The 19,207-nt window shown below is 45.1% G+C and overlaps 2 protein-coding genes across 2 annotated transcripts; both read left to right on the top strand.

Moving 5' to 3' along the window:
• The first annotated feature begins 10,570 nt into the window (after positions 1 to 10,570).
• On the top strand, positions 10,571 to 11,059 carry LOC134201710 (uncharacterized). Its single transcript, XM_062676955.1, has one exon. It carries the CDS (start codon positions 10,571 to 10,573, stop codon positions 11,057 to 11,059), a length of 489 nt encoding a protein of 162 aa, XP_062532939.1.
• A 276-nt stretch (positions 11,060 to 11,335) lies between these two features.
• Positions 11,336 to 14,086, top strand: LOC134201709 (uncharacterized). Its single transcript, XM_062676954.1, has 2 exons — positions 11,336 to 12,428; positions 12,993 to 14,086. Exons 1-2 carry the CDS (start codon positions 11,336 to 11,338, stop codon positions 14,084 to 14,086), a joined length of 2,187 nt encoding a protein of 728 aa, XP_062532938.1.
• The last annotated feature ends 5,121 nt before the right edge of the window (positions 14,087 to 19,207 follow it).

Below are 19,207 nucleotides of genomic sequence, written 5' to 3'. Positions count from 1 at the left end.
CTTTAATTGGTCGTAGCTTTATTTCTAAAGATTTTAATATATGATTTGGTACTGGTAGTATGATTGGCAGCTTTCTATTTTTTATAAATTTTCTTTGGTTTTTTGGTTGAAACATATGAAGGTGGCCTCGTAGTAATCTGTGATCTGTGTTAAAATTAAATCTGTTGAGAACTTCCACGTTTAAGAAAAGTTTCGGTTTATTTGTTGTAATAAAGTCAATTTCGTTTCTTGTTATGCCATCAGGAGATTGCCATGTCCATTTTCTTAGAAGATTTCTTTTATAGAAACTATTCATTACAGTTAAGTTATTCTCTGCCGCGTAGTTTATCAACCTTTGTCCATTATCATTTCGTTTGCCTATTGTGTAGGGTCCTATTATTTTATCTTCGTTTTTTCTCCTCTGACCAATTTGGCTATTAAAATCTCCCATTACAATAATGGTTTTGTATAAATTCTCCATTATTTCATTTAAGCTTTTGTAGAATTCGTTTTTAGTCTCTTTCTTTGCTGTTTCTGTAGGAGCGTATATCTGAACAATTGAAGTCGGATTTTTGTAGCCAGGAAGAGTGATATTTAAAATTGCTATTCTATTTGACACTCCTTTAAACTCTATTATATTGTTTTTAAGATATTTCTTAACCAAGAATCCCACGCCATATATTCCTGGTTATTCATTTTTGTAATATGTATAATATGTATTCATCATGTTCTTCAATTTTTTCAGCCGACCGTCTGACATCACTTATGCCGAGGATATCCCAATTGATGTGATTCAAAGCTTGTTCCAGTTCTAATAATTTTTCCTTCGATTTTAATGATCTAGTATTTAGTGTTGCTATATATATTCTATGTTTTCTATCCTTTGTATTTGCTTCATTTAACGTCTGGTTTTTAGTTGGATTTGGATTAGAGTCGAAATTTTCGAGATCTTGGGGGTAGTGGTCGGTAACCCCGCGGTGACCAGCCGTACTGGGGTTTTCATTATATGTATTGGATGGTTTTTCTATTCTAGTTGCGATTTCGTTACCGGTGTCTGTTAATTCCTATGATTTAAATTGTTTTTCATTGAAAGAGGATGATCTTGCCCTCATATATTCGAATGCATTGGTTTTGTGTAATTTTGGTGGTGCAATAATATGTTCCGAGTTTTTGGTGTGTGTAGGTGTATGCATGATATTAGGTGATGTCGAGGTTTCTCGCTTTCTTTTTTCGACATCCGACGTATCTCTTAATATTATTTTATTGTTTCGAATGAATGCGTCTTTTCCATTTTGTTTTTCTTGTTTGAGTTGTTCTTGTAAGTTTTTGCGTAATTCTATTGTTTCTTTTGAAAAATCTTCTGTGATATAAGCATGTTTCGGCATTTTCATCTTATTTTTAAATATTTCTAGTTTCTTTAGAAATTACGTAAAAGATATGAGTATTGGTCTCACTTTTTCCTCATCATGCTTCTTTCCTAGTCTATAGTAGTTATTTATCTCATAGGAGTTGATATCAACATTTAAACCTTTCATGATTTCTTTTATTAAATTAAACAGTTCTTGTCGATTATTTTCTATTTCTTTTATGCCGTGTAGAATCAGGTTATTTTTCTTACCTTTGTTTTCTAAGTATCTTGCTTTGTCATTCAACTTCTGTACCTCGTTCTTAAGATACTTATTTTCTTCCAATATTGGTTTTATTTTGTCGTCTATATTGCGCATGATACTGTCGGTTACACTCTGAGTAATCGTTGCAGTTTGTTTATCAAGTTCCAATTTCATCATCTGGAATAGTTTTGTCATATCCTCTGACATTTTGATCGAAGCCATCGTGATGTAAACAACTGTTTTGGTTTGTGTAGATTGGAACGTAATTTGCTAGTTGCGTTGGCACCACTGGGTGTCGTTGACGTTTTTCACTTTTTAAAGTCGTGACAGATTCTGCGTTTGATCTAGTTGTCAGTTGATATTTATTTATTTCTACCCTCAATGGAAATCTCAATGTGTATGTGTACCGTAATACAATCGATGTTAAAAGGTGCTTTCTTTTAGTTTTTTTGGTGTTTTCTTTTAGTTTTTCTTGGTGTTTTCGTCAATCTTCCTTTCCAAGTTTTTGTTATGTGATACACGTTTTATATTCGTTGGTTTTCACTGTGGTATGTAATAAAAACTGGGAGCACTATAACGTACACTGTTGTCCTTTTGACAGCCGGAAATATATAATTTATAAGTACCTTTACCTAAATAACTACAAAAAATAATACTTAACAAAAAGATATGAAATCCGAACAAAAACAGTTTCACTGTAAAAAATTGCGCCAAGTCCATGTTTATAAAACTCATCTCAATGACATTTGCACTTTACAAAAAAAATAAGACTCATTTCAATAACTTTCATTCTCTACAAAAAGATGTGAAATACAAAAAAATACCAAGAAACCGTCATAATGTTGAAAAAATAAATAAAAAATTGTTGAAAATTTAAAAATTAAAAAAAAATTTATATCGTACTTGGCGCGCGTCATTGAGTACCCCAAAAATTTTCGGAAGAATTTCAACCCGAAAAAAAAACCATTTTGCTTTAATATGCAGTGAAAGCTGTAAAAAGTTACCCAGGTTGTCTTTTTCGCTCTTATTAGCGTTTTATGAGAAATTGAGACAGAACTATATATACCTAGTCAGGTCATAAATTCTGTCACATGTTTAATGTAAAATAATTGAAACAAGTTTATTCATTATGTAACCATTCATATACCAAAATGAACTTAACAAAACATAGATTCTTATGACACTAAAGTTTATTCAAAATGACCTCCGTGATTTTGAATACAGGCCTTCAATGTGCGCGGCCAGTCGTCTATCGCAGCACGAACGAGGTCCATGTCAATATCGGCGGCTGCCTTAATCAAGGATGTCTTGAGTGACTCCAAATTGGGATGAGGCTTTGAGCACGTCTTTTCCTCCAAGTGTTGCCATATCTTGTAATCTAACGGATTCAAATCTGGACTGGAGGAGGGCCAGTCTTCGTGCCGGATGAAGTCGATTTCACACGCCGCCAGCCAGTCTTGTGTGCTCTTCGCTCTATGAGCTGGCGCCGAATCTTGTTGGAATACCCAGTGCCTGTTATTGAACATGGTATGAGAAACAGGTTCCACAAGGTTCGTCAGGACTGTATTTTGATACACAACTGCATTCGTTTTTACACCTTTCTCACAAAAATGTACCTCTGTTAAGCCCCAATAAGAAACTCCCAACCATACCATGAGCGAGGATAGAAAATGACCTCGTCGGACACGCGGAATACGATTGCTCGCTTCTTCACTACTGTGTGCGTACACCTTATCATTTTGTTTGTTGTAGCTCTCTTCTACGGTAAAAATTTTTTCATCCCAAAAAAGTATTTCCCGATATTTTTTTCCCGCGTACCGCTTCAACAAAGCGCGGCATCTCTTCAGTCAAAGGGCCATTAGACGAGCATTCAAACGATGTCCTGTTTTTCTTCGATATGCCCGAAGCCCTAAGTCTTCATTTAACACCCTTTTCACCGTGGTTCTGCTAAACCCCATCTGAAGGGCCAACAGTTTCTGCTTACGTTTGGGATTTCTTTGAATTCGCGCCTTCACAGCTTTTATCACTGCTGGAGTCCTAACAGACCGAGGGCGACCACTTCTTGACCTGTCATCTACACTAGAGTCTTCATTGTATCGTTTGATGGTACGATAAACGAATCTTTTGGTTATATTCAAATTTTTCAGTATGTTAAAAATTTAAATTGGCGCGTAGCCGCAACGATGCAACGCAATAACTGCAACACGGTCTTCTTTAAGCGTCCACTCCATATTTAAAAATGAGTAAAATTCTAAAAGTTATACATTTTTATTTTCATGAACAATTCGAAATTCGAATTCAATAAACTTTTTTGTGGCCAGCATTCTAAAAGAAAAAAATTGTGACAATACTTATGACCTGACTAGTTATATATGTCGTGGATAACGACTTTTAGTTGTCGTGGATAACGACTTTTAGTAATATTAAGACGGTGGTTTTGATTATTATTTTAAATGATGAAATGTTGTTTTGATAAATATCACAAAATGAAGGGTAGACTCCGTAACGCCACAGTATAAAATGGCGGTACGTGGACAGAGTCGTGGCATTCCGTGTCAGACAGTTATTCCGTCCGTCTCAGTCAGTCAGTCAGTCGGTCTGTCGGTATGTGCGACGAAACTGTCGGTTTATCCTGTCATTGTGAAAGTTGTGTGTGTTGAGTTTCAATAATTATTATTGAAAAGTTTTATTGACTAAACTGAGTTGAATCGAATACGAGTGATGACGAAACTACCGCTCAGCCATCCCTGACGTGTGCCAACATATATATATGTCGTGGATAACGACTTTTAGTTTTTTTTTTTTTTTTTTTTTTTATGTTTGAAAGTTTACTGGTGGCCCGAAGGCCTTTCCAGTTTCACCAGGACACGTGGGCGAGCAAAGGCTCAGCCAGGAGAGGTGGGATTTGCTAACAGCTACCCGAGCGCCTCCGAAGGAGACCTAACAGCTCAAGAGTAGCTGCTTCGCGAATGAATCTACTACCGGATCGGAATCGCGACCCGCTGAGAAGATCCGGCGAGAAACTCAGCGGGCTGATGCATGGGTTAGGTTGCACGACCTCTTTGTCGAGTTCGACGAGTACGGTTACCGGGGTCCCTAAGCCTGCCCCTAGTATTAGAGCTGAAGGCATCTAATGCAAAGGTTATTGGATCTGATGGATCCGTAAGGACGTGTCTAGGGCGTCGACGGTGACTGGCTCCTGCATGATCAGGATTTGGGGAGTAGTCAGCGGCGGCAACGATAAGGCGATTATCATGACGCATAGCCTTATCGAAGTATCGTTCCGACGCTGACTTCATGTATTTCCGAATTGATTCGAGGCCCAGGTCGTCGTGTAGGTCAACGTTCCTCACGAACCACGGAGCCCCGACAGCTAACCTGCAAAAGCGGGATTGTAGGGATTGGAGGGTGTCTATGTGTGTGCGGGCCGCGTGAGCGAACACCACACTCGCGTAAGTCATGACGGGCCTTATGCAAGTTTTGTAAAGTGTCACCTTGTTCCGAAGGGACATTTTACTCCGCTTACAGATCATGGGGTAGAGTCTACCGAGAATAAACGCGGCACGGTCACGGACTGATTTTATATGCGGGCGGAATGTCATCGATGCATCCAGGGTAACGCCCAGGTACTTGACCTTCCTGGCCCAGGGTATGGGTTGTCTAAAGAGAGTAATCGGGGGTGTGAGATTCCTCCTCCTAATCCGGGAGGAAATCCGTGTGGAGCTTCCCCTCTGAAATAGCCCCGCAGTACTTTTCGCTGGGTTGATGTCTATGCGCCATTTTTGGAACCACTGTCCTAGGGCTAGGGCTGCGCTCTGAAGCTTCTTCACGATTAGGGACTTATTTCTACTAGAATAGTAAATAGTCGTGTCGTCGGCGAATAAAGCTAAATGGGTCGGCGGCGACCGGGGAATATCGTTGACGAATAAGCTAAATAGGAGGGGTGAGAGGACAGAGCCTTGCGGGACTCCAGCTGTGAGAGGTCGTGGGGAGGAGCGGGTTCCCTCGACTCGATATCGAAAAGAGCGGTTCGACAAGAAGTCTCGTATGATGAGCACGAGACTATCCGGCACGCCCATGTTGAATAGTTTGAAAATCAAACCATTGTGCCAGACTTTGTCGAACGCTTTTGCGACGTCGAAGAAGAGAGCTCCCGTGTATAACGGTTTTGGTCGATTAAGCCCCACAAGAATGTGCTCCGTGAGGCGGTGCACCTGTTGAACGCATGAGTGATTTGTACGGAATCCGAATTGTTCATCGATGAGAATGCCCTTGGATGAGACGAAATCTCTGAGGCGCTTGTAGAGCAGACGCTCATACAGCTTGCCTAGAGACATGAGGAGGCTAATCGGGCGGTAGCTCGTCGGATGATTTTTTGGTTTACCGGGTTTATGTATGCCGATAACGTCCGCTTCTTTCCACACCGCGGGAAAGATACAGTTCGCCATAGCGGCATTGAAAATAGATGCCAACATCACGATGAGTTGGATGGGTAGAAGTTTAATAACGCGGTTAGATATACCGTCGGAACCGGGAGCCTTGCGAGGACGTAGGTCTTTGATCAAGTCTTTAACTTCCATCGGGGTGACGGGTGGTAAAGCATCCGAGGGTGGCAAGGAGACTCTGCGTTCTACCTCACTGTCTACTAATTCTACATGAACAGGGTCCACGGATTGAGTGCTGGGCGTGCACTGGGTTTGCAATGTATCGGCCAGCAGCTCTGCTTTTTCGTCATCATCAAAGGCCGCGAGTCGGCCTGAGGGGCCTACGAGAGGGGGCATAGTTACTACCGTATCCGATTTGAGAGTACGAGCTAAGCGGCAGTAAGACCTTTGGGAGGGCGCGAGTCCTTCTAAGAAATCAGACCATCTGGCATCTCGGACTTCGGCGATGCGAGACTTTACGTCGCGTTGTAGGGCACGCATTCGAGTACGATTATCCGCGGTAGGATACCTGTCGTAGGCCCGTATCGAGGCGTTCTTAGCTCTAAGGAGTTCCCTAATATCGTCGGACAATTTGAAGCGGTGAAGGAAGTCCTCCGCTACAACTTGTTTCGATGACCTATCTAATGTCGAGGTGATGTGTGATGTTAAGATGTCTATGGCTTCAGCGGTATCCTGAGGAGACGGGGTAGAGTCCGGGTTAAACGGGAGCGATGGTGGATCAGATTCAGCCAGGCTGATGCCCAGCGTGTGCCAATCCACCACAGTCCTCGTGACGGGAACGGAATCGGGAGCGCGACCGAGCTTCATAACGACGGGACGGTGGTCTGAATCTAACTCTGAAACTACTTCGATCGAGTGTAAGCGCAGAGTTACGTTTTTTAATAACGCTATGTCGAGTATATCCGGGCGATGCGCGATATTTAGCGGGTAGTGAGTCGGGGTTAACGGAGCGACGATATCGAAGGCGAGATCATCGACTAACGCGTCAAGCCGCCTGCCATTCGGGGTTGTGGTGTGTGAGTTCCACCTGATGTGTTTACAATTTAGGTCGCCCGCCAGAATGACAGAGCTCCCCATACCGAGCAGCGCCTCGATATCACTGCTTAGAACGATCTTATCCGGTGGAAGATAAACGGACGCGATAACGATCGGCGCGTGTCCCGTCAGTGAGATTCGGCACACTGATGCTTCGATATTAGCGAGCGCGGGAGGATCGAGCGGGACGCAATGCAGGGCTCTTCTATAGTAAATGACGGTACCACCACCACGGGCAGAGAGCCTGTCGTTCCTGACCATGTTGTAGTTCGCGATTTTAGGGTCACGACGCGCGGGCTTAAGTAGGGTCTCCTGCACTAAAAATATATCAATTTGATGGTCACGCAAAAAGTCAGAAACCTGATCACGTTGATTTGCGAGACCGTAAGCGTTAAAAAATCCTATCGTTACGGATAGGGGCTTTATTCTACTTATATACGCCATTGATTACCGGCGGAGTGAGGGGAGGACGTACGTATTTAATGACGCGTATACGTCGGCGTATTCTTGCACAACGGCGATAAAGTGTTGTGCAGTGGAGGCAGCGCGAATGGCGTCGCCCAAAGCGTTAACGCGCTCAAAGTTGATCGACTGAAAGAAGTCGATCGCTAAAGCGAGATTGTCGGACGCGGTCGGAGGGCAAGTCGCGGGAGAGGGACGAGTTGCGGGGGCGGGACGAATCGCGGAGGAGGGAGTTGTAACCGTGTTCGTGTACGGCAGCGGTTTCGCCCAAGCCGAGACACTGGGCACCGGCGCCGGAACGAACGCTGGCTTAGCCTGCGACACAGAGGGTGCCGAGGCTTTGATGTCTGGGCCGGAAGCTCGGAGGCGGTTTTGGCGGGCGACGCGGCGATTTATTTTCGGGGCTCGGGGGCATCCGCGGTAATTTGCAGGGTGACCCTGTGTACGACACAGGACGCAGCTAGGCGGTTCCGTCGCGGTTTTTTGATCGCGAGTGCAGAGGGCCGTGGCGTGATCTCCTAAACACTTGACGCATCGGGGGCGCGCGTGACAGTTACGGGAAGAATGCCCGTATAATTGGCAGTTATGGCACTGGCTAGGTGTGCCTTTCTTGTGTGGGGTTTCGACGGCGATTCCGGAAAGGCTACAGACCGTTCGGATGTTGAATATTTGCTTACCCTCGGGGGTAGGCTGGAGGGCGACGAGAACCATGTTATATGGCTCCCTTCCGCGACCTGTGTGCATGCGGTGTACGGAGTTAACCGGTAGGCCTTGTTCGAGAAGGTCGGCCTTGACTAGCTCGGCATCCAACTCTTTAGGGATGCCACGTATGACGGCACGGAGTTCGCGCTCCTCCTGGAGCGTATACGTGTGGAAACTTATACGCTCCTTACGGAGGTAAGAAGAGAGGGACCTATGGTCGTCGGGTGTTCGAACCTTAATTTGAATGCCGTTCGCGAGGTTACGGGCATTCGTGAAGTTGATATTTTTGGCCTTAAGGGCCAGGGAAACTCGATCCCAAGCTGCCTTCTCTCGGAGGATTACCGGGGGAGGGGTCGGGGTTTTATTTTGTGCCACCGGACGCGGCGACGGAGTGGCACGGGCTGGAGGCGCAACGGGAGGAGTCTGAGGGCGGGGGCGCGACGCGTTCGCGGCTTTGCTAATTTTAGCGGCCGCGGGAGCTCGAGACTCCGCGGCACGCTTCTTACCCTTTTGTACCAGGGTGAATCCATCCGTCGATGAGACGGGAGCGAGGTCGACCTCCATCTCCGAGTCAGAGTCGGAGGACGAGGAGGCGGGCGCAGGTGACCTACGAGCAGGTGTTTTGGAGGGCACGACGGAGGCTGCGGATGATCGCGCTGCTGGAACGGTGGCCACGGCGGACGACGCAGCAGTTTTACTCGCCAGTATAGGCGACGCGGGAACGGCAGGCACGACGGAGGCTGCGGTGCTCGATGCAGAAGCTTTGCACGCAGGTACAGGCGACGCAGGAGCAGCGAGCTCGGCGGAGTCCACGAGAGGGCTCGCGGTGTGATCGGCCTTGAAGGCCAGAAACTCTGAGGCGAGCTGTGGGTGGCGAAGTCGGAGGAATTCCGCGAATACAGCGTCCATGATCGCTGAGTGCCCAGGTGGGGCGGCCCCGGGTCTTGAAAACACTCGCCTTGCGGCGAGGCCCCAACTTCTCGGACCTGAGCGGTTCTATTGAACACAGGTGGCGATGCGGCACGATTACTACAGGACAAAGAAAAAACACAACAAAACGGAAATAACAAAAAGAAACAGAACAATTAAACACTTCCAGGAAAACAGTTTGTCGGCAGATGTACCACGAACACAGAAACAACAAAAGGAAACAAAACAAATAAAAACTTCCAGAAAGAGCACTTAGTCGGCAGATGTACCACAAACACAGGCCGCGCGAACAATGGCCGGGCTAATAAAAGCCAGGCGAATAAAGACCGGGCGATCGAGTGGTCGATGAGCACGTCCGCACGTGACGGGTGCCTCTATCGGAATGACTTTTAGTTGTCGTGGATAACGACTTTTAGTTGTCGTGGATAACGACTTTTAGTAATATTAAGACGGTGGTTTTGATTATTAATTTAAATGATGAAAGACTTTTGGCGGGAACTCCAAAAAGAGCGCGCGTACAATTTGAAATTTTTTTCATTTTTATTTCAATTTTGTTATTTTTTCATAAAAATACTGTGTAAATAGTTGAATTTATTAGTGGTGACCCTTAGAAATGGAGGGTAACGAGGGGGGCGGGGATAACCCACCCACCTCAAATAAACGTCTCAAATAAACGACCTTGAGGATCGTGGTGGTGACCCCAAGGTGGACTTTGGCGTTGGCGGAGGCGGTGAGCGTAATGACTCTTACTTGCCTTTTTTTAAACCTAATTATAAAAGACTTCCGGTTCCGGTCTTCGAAGAGTAAACACTAATGTCATTAAAGTCCCACTAAAAACTTAATATAAAATACTTACATACACCATACACTCCAAAATATTATCGTGCAACAAGAAAAAGGAGGCCCGAAAGGTTTGCAGATATCAACGAAGACGTTATTTGCACATTACATCACAGCAAAGAAGAAAATATATCAACAATGTTTTAAGGTTAGCCTATTTCGCAAGTGATATTTGTTCGAATTTGATAGTTCCAAAATACAAGAAAATTATTAACTTGCGGGTAGGTATCTAACATATACATCAGTGTTGCCAGTGTTGAAAAACTTTCTATCGTTTTACGATTACGTTTCGTTTCACGTAAAATTTATAAAATGGAAACACAATTTCAACTTTTGTTTGAAAAAATGAAATTAGAAATGCAAAAACAGTCTGAATCTATTACAAATAACATAATGTCTAGAATTGATGAAAAACTAATCCCGATAATAGAAGAAAACAAAAGCTTAAAGTTAAAAATAGAAGCTCAACAAAAAGAGATAGAATACTTGAAGAGGGAAAAAAGGAATAACAATATAATTATATTTGGCGTGGAAGAAAAAGAGAAAACAACATTAGAATTAATGGATATGATAAAGAAAACTTTCAAAAGCGAGATAAATATTGATATCGAAGAAAATGCAATAAACAATTTATACCGATTAGGTAAAAGAAGTATCCAAGGTAACAAACCGAGGCCAGTCTGCTGTTCTTTCGTAAACGGATGGAAAAAGAATGAGATAGTAAAAAATAAAAAATATCTTAAGGAGATATATGTCACCGAAGATTATCCAAAGAATGTACTGGCCAAAAGGAAGGTGTTACAGGCGGAGTTGATTGAAGAAAGGAAGAAGGGTAAAATAGCGTATTTGAAATATGATAAGCTTATAGTGAAGGAAATGGACACAACTAACGAAAAAAGAAAAAGGGAAACTTCTTCTTCACCGCATTCTTCAGACTTTCAACCTAAAAAACAGCAAGCCACCGTACCATCTAAGGCCAATAGAGCCAACGCATTTGACGTGATGAGAATGAGATCTAACTCTCTTACTAACGTCCTTACAAACAAGCAACAGTAGCAACCAATCCCCGGCAATCGGAAAATACAACAAAACAAAGAATCAAAAATACATACAATAGAAAAACTACACTCTCTCCCAAGCCGACTGGTCATCGTGGGAGAAAACGACCAGCACCCTCTAAGGATAGATAACCAAAAAAGGAATAATAATTGCGACATACACATAGCGACGCTTAACACACGATCACTAAGAACCCCAGAGAAACTCATCGAACTAGAAACAGCAATCGATGAAATAAATTGGGATATTATTGGATTAAGTGAAGTGAGAAGAATGGGAGAAGGCATAGAAGACCACGGAAAGTATATACTGCATTATAAAGGAGAAACACCAGGACAATACGGAGTTGGTTTTTTGATAAAAAGAAAATATATGGACCGAATCGAGGAATTGAAGGGTATATCCGAAAGAATAGCAATACTCAACATCAAATTTCCCGTACAAAATAGCAGAGACGAATTATGGTCAATTATTCAGGTTTACTCGCCAACTGAAGCAGATAAAAAACAAGACACAAACAAAATAGAGGAATTCTACCAAAAATTACAAATTACTGTTGATACAGCTCACAAAAATTTAATAATAATGGGTGATTTTAATGGACAAATTGGGGAATGTCGTAGTGGCGAAGAGTACATTGTAGGAAGATATGGCAATGGCAATAGGAGCAAAAACGGACAACATTTGGTTAACTTCGGTTTAGAAAACAAACTAAGTATCTTGAATAGTTTCTTTAAAAAGAAAAAGAATAAGAAATGGACGTGGACCTCCCCAAATGGACTCTTTAAAAATGAAATCGACTACATTATGACCAATAAACCAAAAGTTTTTAAAGATCTATCAGTTTTACATAATTTAAATTTTAATTCGGACCATAAAATGATACGTGCAACGTTACGAGCGTCACATACAAAGAAAAGTCGAAGGCTGCAAACTGGATTGACTCCCTATGTGGACATTAAAAATAACTTAGAGATAATGAACAATTTAAAAGAATTTCTAGAGAGAAGAGAACAAAAGGAATACAATAAAACAATTGAGGCGACATACTGCTATTTTGTAAATACTCTCAAAACTGTTGCTCGAAAAGTGTCTACAAATAATAAATCCATACTATCTACCGAAACTATTATATTACTTAAAGAAAGAAAATTGCTTTTACAAGGCAATAAAGACAAAGAAACACGAAAAGAGATCGCAGAAATAAGTAAAAATATCAACAAAAATATCAGGAAAGACAGAAAACAAAAAAGGGCAAATACTTTCCAATATCATATTAAGAAAACAGGCGGAGTGAAGAAAGCGTTTAAAGAACTAGAATCGAAAAAGAATTGGATGCCAAATATTAAGGACAGACAAGGAAGAAGTACTACAAAAAGATCAGAAATATTAAATATTGCTACGCAATACTATAAGGAGTTGTACACAAGCAAAAATAAAAAACCTGCCACGACTACGACAGAAGACATGCAAGATACTGAACCTATACCACCTATTCTAAAAGAAGAAACAGAAAGAGCTATCACTACGCAGAAGTTAGGAAAAGCGCCCGGTCTTGATCAAATTACCAATGAACTTCTCAAAACATTCATGCCGGCAATAGTCCCTAAACTAAGCAATTTGTTTAACGAAATTATAACAGCAGAAGTCATCCCAGAAGACTGGGTGAGATCAGTGATAGTTTTGTTGCACAAAAAAGGAGACAAAAGAGACATTAACAATTATAGGCCAATAAGCTTAATGTCTAATATATACAAGATCTTTTCTAAAATACTATTGTTTAGACTAACTATTACCCTTGACGAAAACCAGCCAAAAGAGCAAGCTGGATTTAGGAGCAATTTCTCGACCATTGACCACATACACGTCCTACGCCAGATACTTCAGAAATATAGAGAATACAACAAAACATATTATTTGGGTTTTGTAGATTTCAACAAGGCGTTTGATTCCTTGGAACACCACTACATATGGGAATCATTAGAACAACAAGGGGTCCATAAAAAGTACATACGTATCCTAAAAAATATTTATGGGAAAAGCACAGCACAAATAAAACTTGAAAAATTAGGTGAAGAGTTCCCAATAGAAAGAGGCGTCCGTCAAGGTGATCCTATTTCGCCGAAAATATTCTCAGCAGTGTTGGAGTTGATCTTTAGGAAACTGGATTGGGATAATTTCGGACTTAACGTGAACGGAGACAAACTCAGTCATTTGAGATTCGCTGATGATTTAATACTTTTCTCCGAATGCCCGATGATTTTGGAAAGAATGCTACAACAATTAGCAGATGAAAGTGCAAATGCAGGGCTTACTATGAATATAACAAAGACAAAAGTAATGAGCAATTCCTCACAAAAAAACGCTATTGCAGTTAACAATCAAGAGTTAGAATACGTAAGTGAATACGTTTATCTGGGCCAATTAGTATCACCGACAGAGAGCATGCAGAAAGAAATAGAAAGAAGAATAGCAAACACTTGGAAGAAATTTTGGTCATTGAGTGAAGTAATGAAAAATAAGGAAATGCCTATGGCGGAGAAACGAAAAGTCTTCAATGTTTGCATACTGCCATGTCTTACATACGGATGCCAGACATGGGCCTTAACTGAAAAACAACAAAATAAATTGAATATATGTCAGAATGGGATAGAGAGAAGCGTATTGGGAGTAAGAAGAAGGGATAAAATAGAACTAAAAAAGATCAAAGGAGAGACTAAATTTGGAAAAGTTCAATCAATATGCAGAAAATTAAAATGGCGCTGGACGGGACATATGATGAGAAAAAAGAAAGAAAAATGGACCAGAATAATAACGGAATGGTACCCTAGAGAAAACAAAAGAATCAGAGGAAGACAGCCGAAGCGATGGGAAGACGACTTGAAGCAAGTAGCTGGGCCAGAATGGTTACGTACAGCAAAGGACAGAAGCAAATGGAAATCCTTAAAGGAGGCCTTTGTCGAAAGACAAGCTGTTAAGAGGAGAGATAAGCCGAATGCCGAGATATGTTTTAGTATAAGTTAATTTTATAGTTTTCTTACCTCTATTGTTATCATTTTATATTTAGTTAAATAAGTTAAGCTCTAACAGCAATAAAGGCTAATTTATTTATAAAAGACTTTATCCGGAGAACTCTGCTAATGCTGACTTTAAAGTATTTGTCGAAGCAACCAATAAGGACAGACAGGGCAACAAGAGCCCTATTTACATAAACCACGTTTTTGCAACGGAAATTAAAGGTTTTTTTTTTTTTGTATGATTGTAAGTTTACTGGTGGCCCGAAGGCCTTTCCAGTTTCACCAGGACAGGTGGGCGAGCAAAGGCTCAGCCAAGAGGGGTGGGATTTGCTAACAACTGCCCGAGCGCCTCCGAAGGAGACCTAACAACTCAAGAGCAATTGTTTCGCGAATGAATCTACTACCGGATCGAAATCGCGACCCGCTGAGAAGATCCGGCGAGAAACTCAGCGGGCTGATGCATGGGTTAGGTTGCACGTCGACCTCTTTGTCGAGTTCGACGAGTACGGTTACCGGGGTCCCTAAGCCTGCCCCTAGTATTAGAGCTGAAGGCATCTAATGCAAAGGTTATTGGATCTGATGGATCCGTAAGGACGTGTCTAGGGCGTCGACGGTGACTGGCTCCTGCATGATCAGGATTCGGGGAGTAGTCAGCGGCGGCAACGATAAGGCGATTATCATGACGCATAGCCTTATCGAAGTATCGTTCCGACGCTGACTTCATGTATTTCCGAATTGATTCGAGGCCCAGGTCGTCGTGTAGGTCAACGTTCCTCACGAACCACGGAGCCCCGACAGCTAACCTGCAAAAGCGGAATTGTAGGGATTGGAGGGTGTCTATGTGTGTGCGGGCCGCGTGAGCGAACACCACACTCGCGTAAGTCATGACGGGCCTTATGCAAGTTTTGTAAAGTGTCACCTTGTTCCGAAGGGACATTTTACTCCGCTTACAGATCATGGGGTAGAGTCTACCGAGAATAAACGCGGCACGGTCACGGACTGATTTTATATGCGGGCGGAATGTCATCGATGCATCCAGGGTAACGCCCAGGTACTTGACCTTCCTGGCCCAGGGTATGGGTTGTCTAAAGAGAGTAATCGGGGGTGTGAGATTCCTCCTCCTAATCCGGGAGGAAATCCGTGTGGAGCTTCCCCTCTGAAATAGCACCGCAGTACTTTTCGCTGGGTTGATGTCTATGCGCCATTTTCGGAACCACTGTCCTAGGGCTAGGGCTGCGCTCTGAAGCTTCTTCGCGATTAGGGACTTATTTCTACTAGAATAGTAGACAGTCGCGTCGTCGGCGAATAAAGCTAAATGGGTCGGCGGCGACCGGGGAATATCGTTGACGAATAAGCTAAATAGGAGGGGTGAGAGGACAGAGCCTTGCGGGACTCTAGCTGTGAGAGGTTGTGGGGAGGAGCGGGTTCCCTCGACTCGATATCGAAAAGAGCGGTTCGACAAGAAGTCCCGTATGATGAGCACGAGACTATCCGGCACGCCCATGTTGAATAGTTTGAAAATCAAACCATTGTGCCAGACTTTGTCGAACGCTTTTGCGACGTCGAAGAAGAGAGCTCCCGTGTATAACGGTTTTGGTCGATTAAGCCCCACAAGAATGTGCTCCGTGAGGCGGTGCACCTGTTGAACGCATGAGTGATTTGTACGGAATCCGAATTGTTCATCGATGAGAATGCCCTTGGATGAGACGAAGTCTCTGAGGCGTTTGTAGAGCAGACGCTCATACAGTTTGCCTAGAGACATGAGGAGGCTAATCGGGCGGTAGCTCGTCGGATGATTTTTTGGTTTACCGGGTTTATGTATGCCGATAACGTCTGCTTCTTTCCACACCGCGGGAAAGATACAGTTCGCCATAGCGGCATTGAAAATAGATGCCAACATCACGATGAGTTGGACGGGTAGAAGTTTAATAACGCGGTTAGATATACCGTCGGAACCGGGAACCTTGCGAGGACGTAGGTCTTTGATCAAGTCTTTAACTTCTATCGGGGTGACGGGTGGTAACGCATCCGATGGTGGCAAGGAGGCTCTGCGTTCTACCTCACTGTCTACTAATTCTACATGAACAGGGTCCACGGATTGAGTGCTGGGCGTGCACTGGGTTTGCAATGTATCGGCCAGCAGCTCTGCTTTTTCGTCATCATCGAACGCCGCGAGTCGGCCTGAGGGGCCTACGAGGGGGGGCATAGTTACTACCGTATCTGATTTGAGAGTACGAGCTAAGCGGTAGTAAGACCTTTGGGAGGGCGCGAGTCCTTCTAAGAAATCAGACCATCTGGCATCTCGGACTTCGGCGATGCGAGACTTTACGTCGCGTTGTAGGGCACGCATTCGAATACGATTTTCCGCGGTAGGATACCTGTCGTAGGCGCGTATCGAGGCGTTCTTAGCTCTAAGGAGTTCCCTAATATCGTCGGACAATTTGAAGCGGTGAAGGAAGTCCTCCGCTACAACTTGTTTCGATGACCTATCTAATGTCGAGGTGATGTGTGACGTTAAGATGTTTATGGCTTCAGCGGTATCCTGAGGAGACGGGATAGAGTCCGGGTTAAACGGGAGCGATGGTGGATCAGATTCAGCCAGGCTGATGCCCAGCGTGTGCCAATCCACCATAGTCCTCGTGACGGGAACGGAATCGGGAGCGCGACCGAGCTTCATAACGACGGGACGGTGGTCTGAATCTAACTCTGAAACTACTTCGATCGAGTGTAAGCGCAGAGTTACGTTTTTTAATAGCGCTATGTCGAGTATATCCGGGCGATGCGCGATATTTAGCGGGTAGTGAGTCGGGGTTAGCGGAGCGACGATATCGAAGGCGAGATCATCGACTAACGCGTCAAGCCGCCTGCCATTCGGGGTTGTGGTGTGTGAGTTCCACCTGATGTGTTTACAATTTAGGTCGCCCGCCAGAATGACAGAGCTCCCCATACCGAGCAGCGCCTCGATATCACTGCTTAGAACGATCTTATCCGGTGGAAGATAAACGGACGCGATAACGATCGGCGCGTGTCCCGTCAGTGAGATTCGGCACACTGATGCTTCGATATTAGCGAGCGCGGGAGGATCGAGCGGGACGCAATGCAGGGCTCTTCTATAGTAAATGACGGTACCACCACCACGGGCAGAGAGCCTGTCGTTCCTGACCATGTTATAGTTCGCGATTTTAGGGTCACGACGTGCGGGCTTAAGTAGGGTCTCCTGCACTAAAAATATATCAATTTGATGGTCACGCAAAAAGTCAGAAACCTGATCACGTTGATTTGCGAGACCGTAAGCGTTAAAAAATCCTATCGTTACGGATATGGGCTTTATTCTACTTATATACGCCATTGATTACCGGCGGAGTGAGGGGAGGACGTACGTATTTAATGACGCGTATACGTCGGCGTATTCCTGCACAACGGCGATAAAGTGTTGTGCAGTGGAGGCAGCGCGAATGGCGTCGCCCAAAGCGTTAACGCGCTCAAAGTTGATCGACTGAAAGAAGTCGATCGCTAAAGCGAGATTTTCGGACGCGGTCGGAGGGCAAGTCGCGGGAGAGGGACGAGTCGCGGGGGCGGGACGAATCGCGGAGGAGGGAGTTGTAGCCGTGTTCGTGTACGGCAGCGGTTTTGCCCAGGCCGAGACACTGGGCACCGCCGCCGGAACGAACGCTGGCTTAGCCTGCGACGCAGAGGGTGCCGAGGCTTTGATGTCTGGGCCGGAAGTTCGGAGGCGGTTTTGGCGGGCGACGCGGCGATTTATTTTAGGGGCTCGGGGGCAACCACGGTAATTCGCGGGGTGACCCTGTGTTCGACACAGGACGCAGCTAGGCGGTTCCGTCGCGGTTTTTTGGTCGCGAGCGCAGAGGGCCGTGGCGTGATCGCCCAAACACTTAACACATCGGGGGCGCGCGTGACAGTTACGGGAAGAGTGCCCGTACAATTGACAGTTATGGCACTGGCTAGGAGTGCCTTTTTTATGGGGGGCTTCGATGGCGATACCGGAGAGCCTACAGACGGTCTGTGTGTTGAAGATTTTCTTACCCTCGGGGGTAGGCTGGAGGGTGACTAGAACCATATTATATGGCTCCCTACCGCGACCGGTGTGCATACGGTGCACAGAATTCACTGGAAAGCCCTGTTCTAACAGATCGGCCTTGACGAGCTCTACATCTAACTCTTTAGGGATTCCGCGTATTACAACGCGGAGTTCGCGCTCCTCCTGGAGCGTATAAGTATGGAAACTTATACGTTCCTTACGGAGGTAAGAAGAGAGGGCCCTATGGTCGTCGGGTGTTTGAACCTTAATTTGAATGCCGTTCGCGAGGTTACGGGCATTCGTGAAATTTATATTTTTGGCCTTAAGGGCCAGGCAAACTCGATCCCAAGCTGCCTTCTCCTGAAGGATAACCGGGGGAGGGGTCTGGGTTTTATTTTGTGCCACCGGACGCGGCGACGGAGTGGCACGGGCTGGGGGCGCAACGGGAGTCTGAGGGCGGGGGCGCGACGCGTTCACGGCTTTGCTAATTTTAGCGGCCGCGGGAGCTCGAGACTCCGCGGCACGCTTCTTACCCTTCTGTACCAGGGTGAACCCATCCGTCGATGAGGCGGGGGCGAGGTCGACCTCCATGTCCGAGTCAGAGTCGGAGCACGAGGAGGCGGGTGCAGGCGACCTACGAGCAAGTGTAGGTGTTTTAGAGGGCGCGACGGAGGCCGCGGATGATCGCTCAGCTGAAACGATGGTCACGGCGGACGACGCAGCAGCTTTTCTCGCCAGTATAGGCGACACGGGAGCGGCAGGCACGACAGAGGCTGCGGTGCTCAATGCAGAAGCTCTGCACGCAGGTACAGGCGACGCAGGAGCAGCGAGCGCGGCGGAGTCCTCGAGAGGGCTCGCAGTGTGATTGGCCTTGAAGGCCAGAAACTCTGAGGCGAGCTGTGGGTGGCGAAGTCGGAGGAATTCCGCGAATACAGCGTCCATGATCGCTGAGTACCCAGGTGGGGCGGCCCCGGGTCTTGAAAACACTCGCCTTGCGGCGAGGCCCCAACTTCTCGGACCTGAGCGGTTCTATTGAACACAGGTGGCGATGCGGCGCGATTACTACAGGACAAAGAAAAAGCACAACAA

Source organism: Bombyx mori, chromosome W (assembly GCF_030269925.1).
Source record: "Bombyx mori chromosome W, ASM3026992v2".
NCBI classification, from domain to species: domain Eukaryota; kingdom Metazoa; phylum Arthropoda; class Insecta; order Lepidoptera; family Bombycidae; genus Bombyx; species Bombyx mori.
This window is presented reverse-complemented; position numbering and strand designations above follow the sequence as displayed.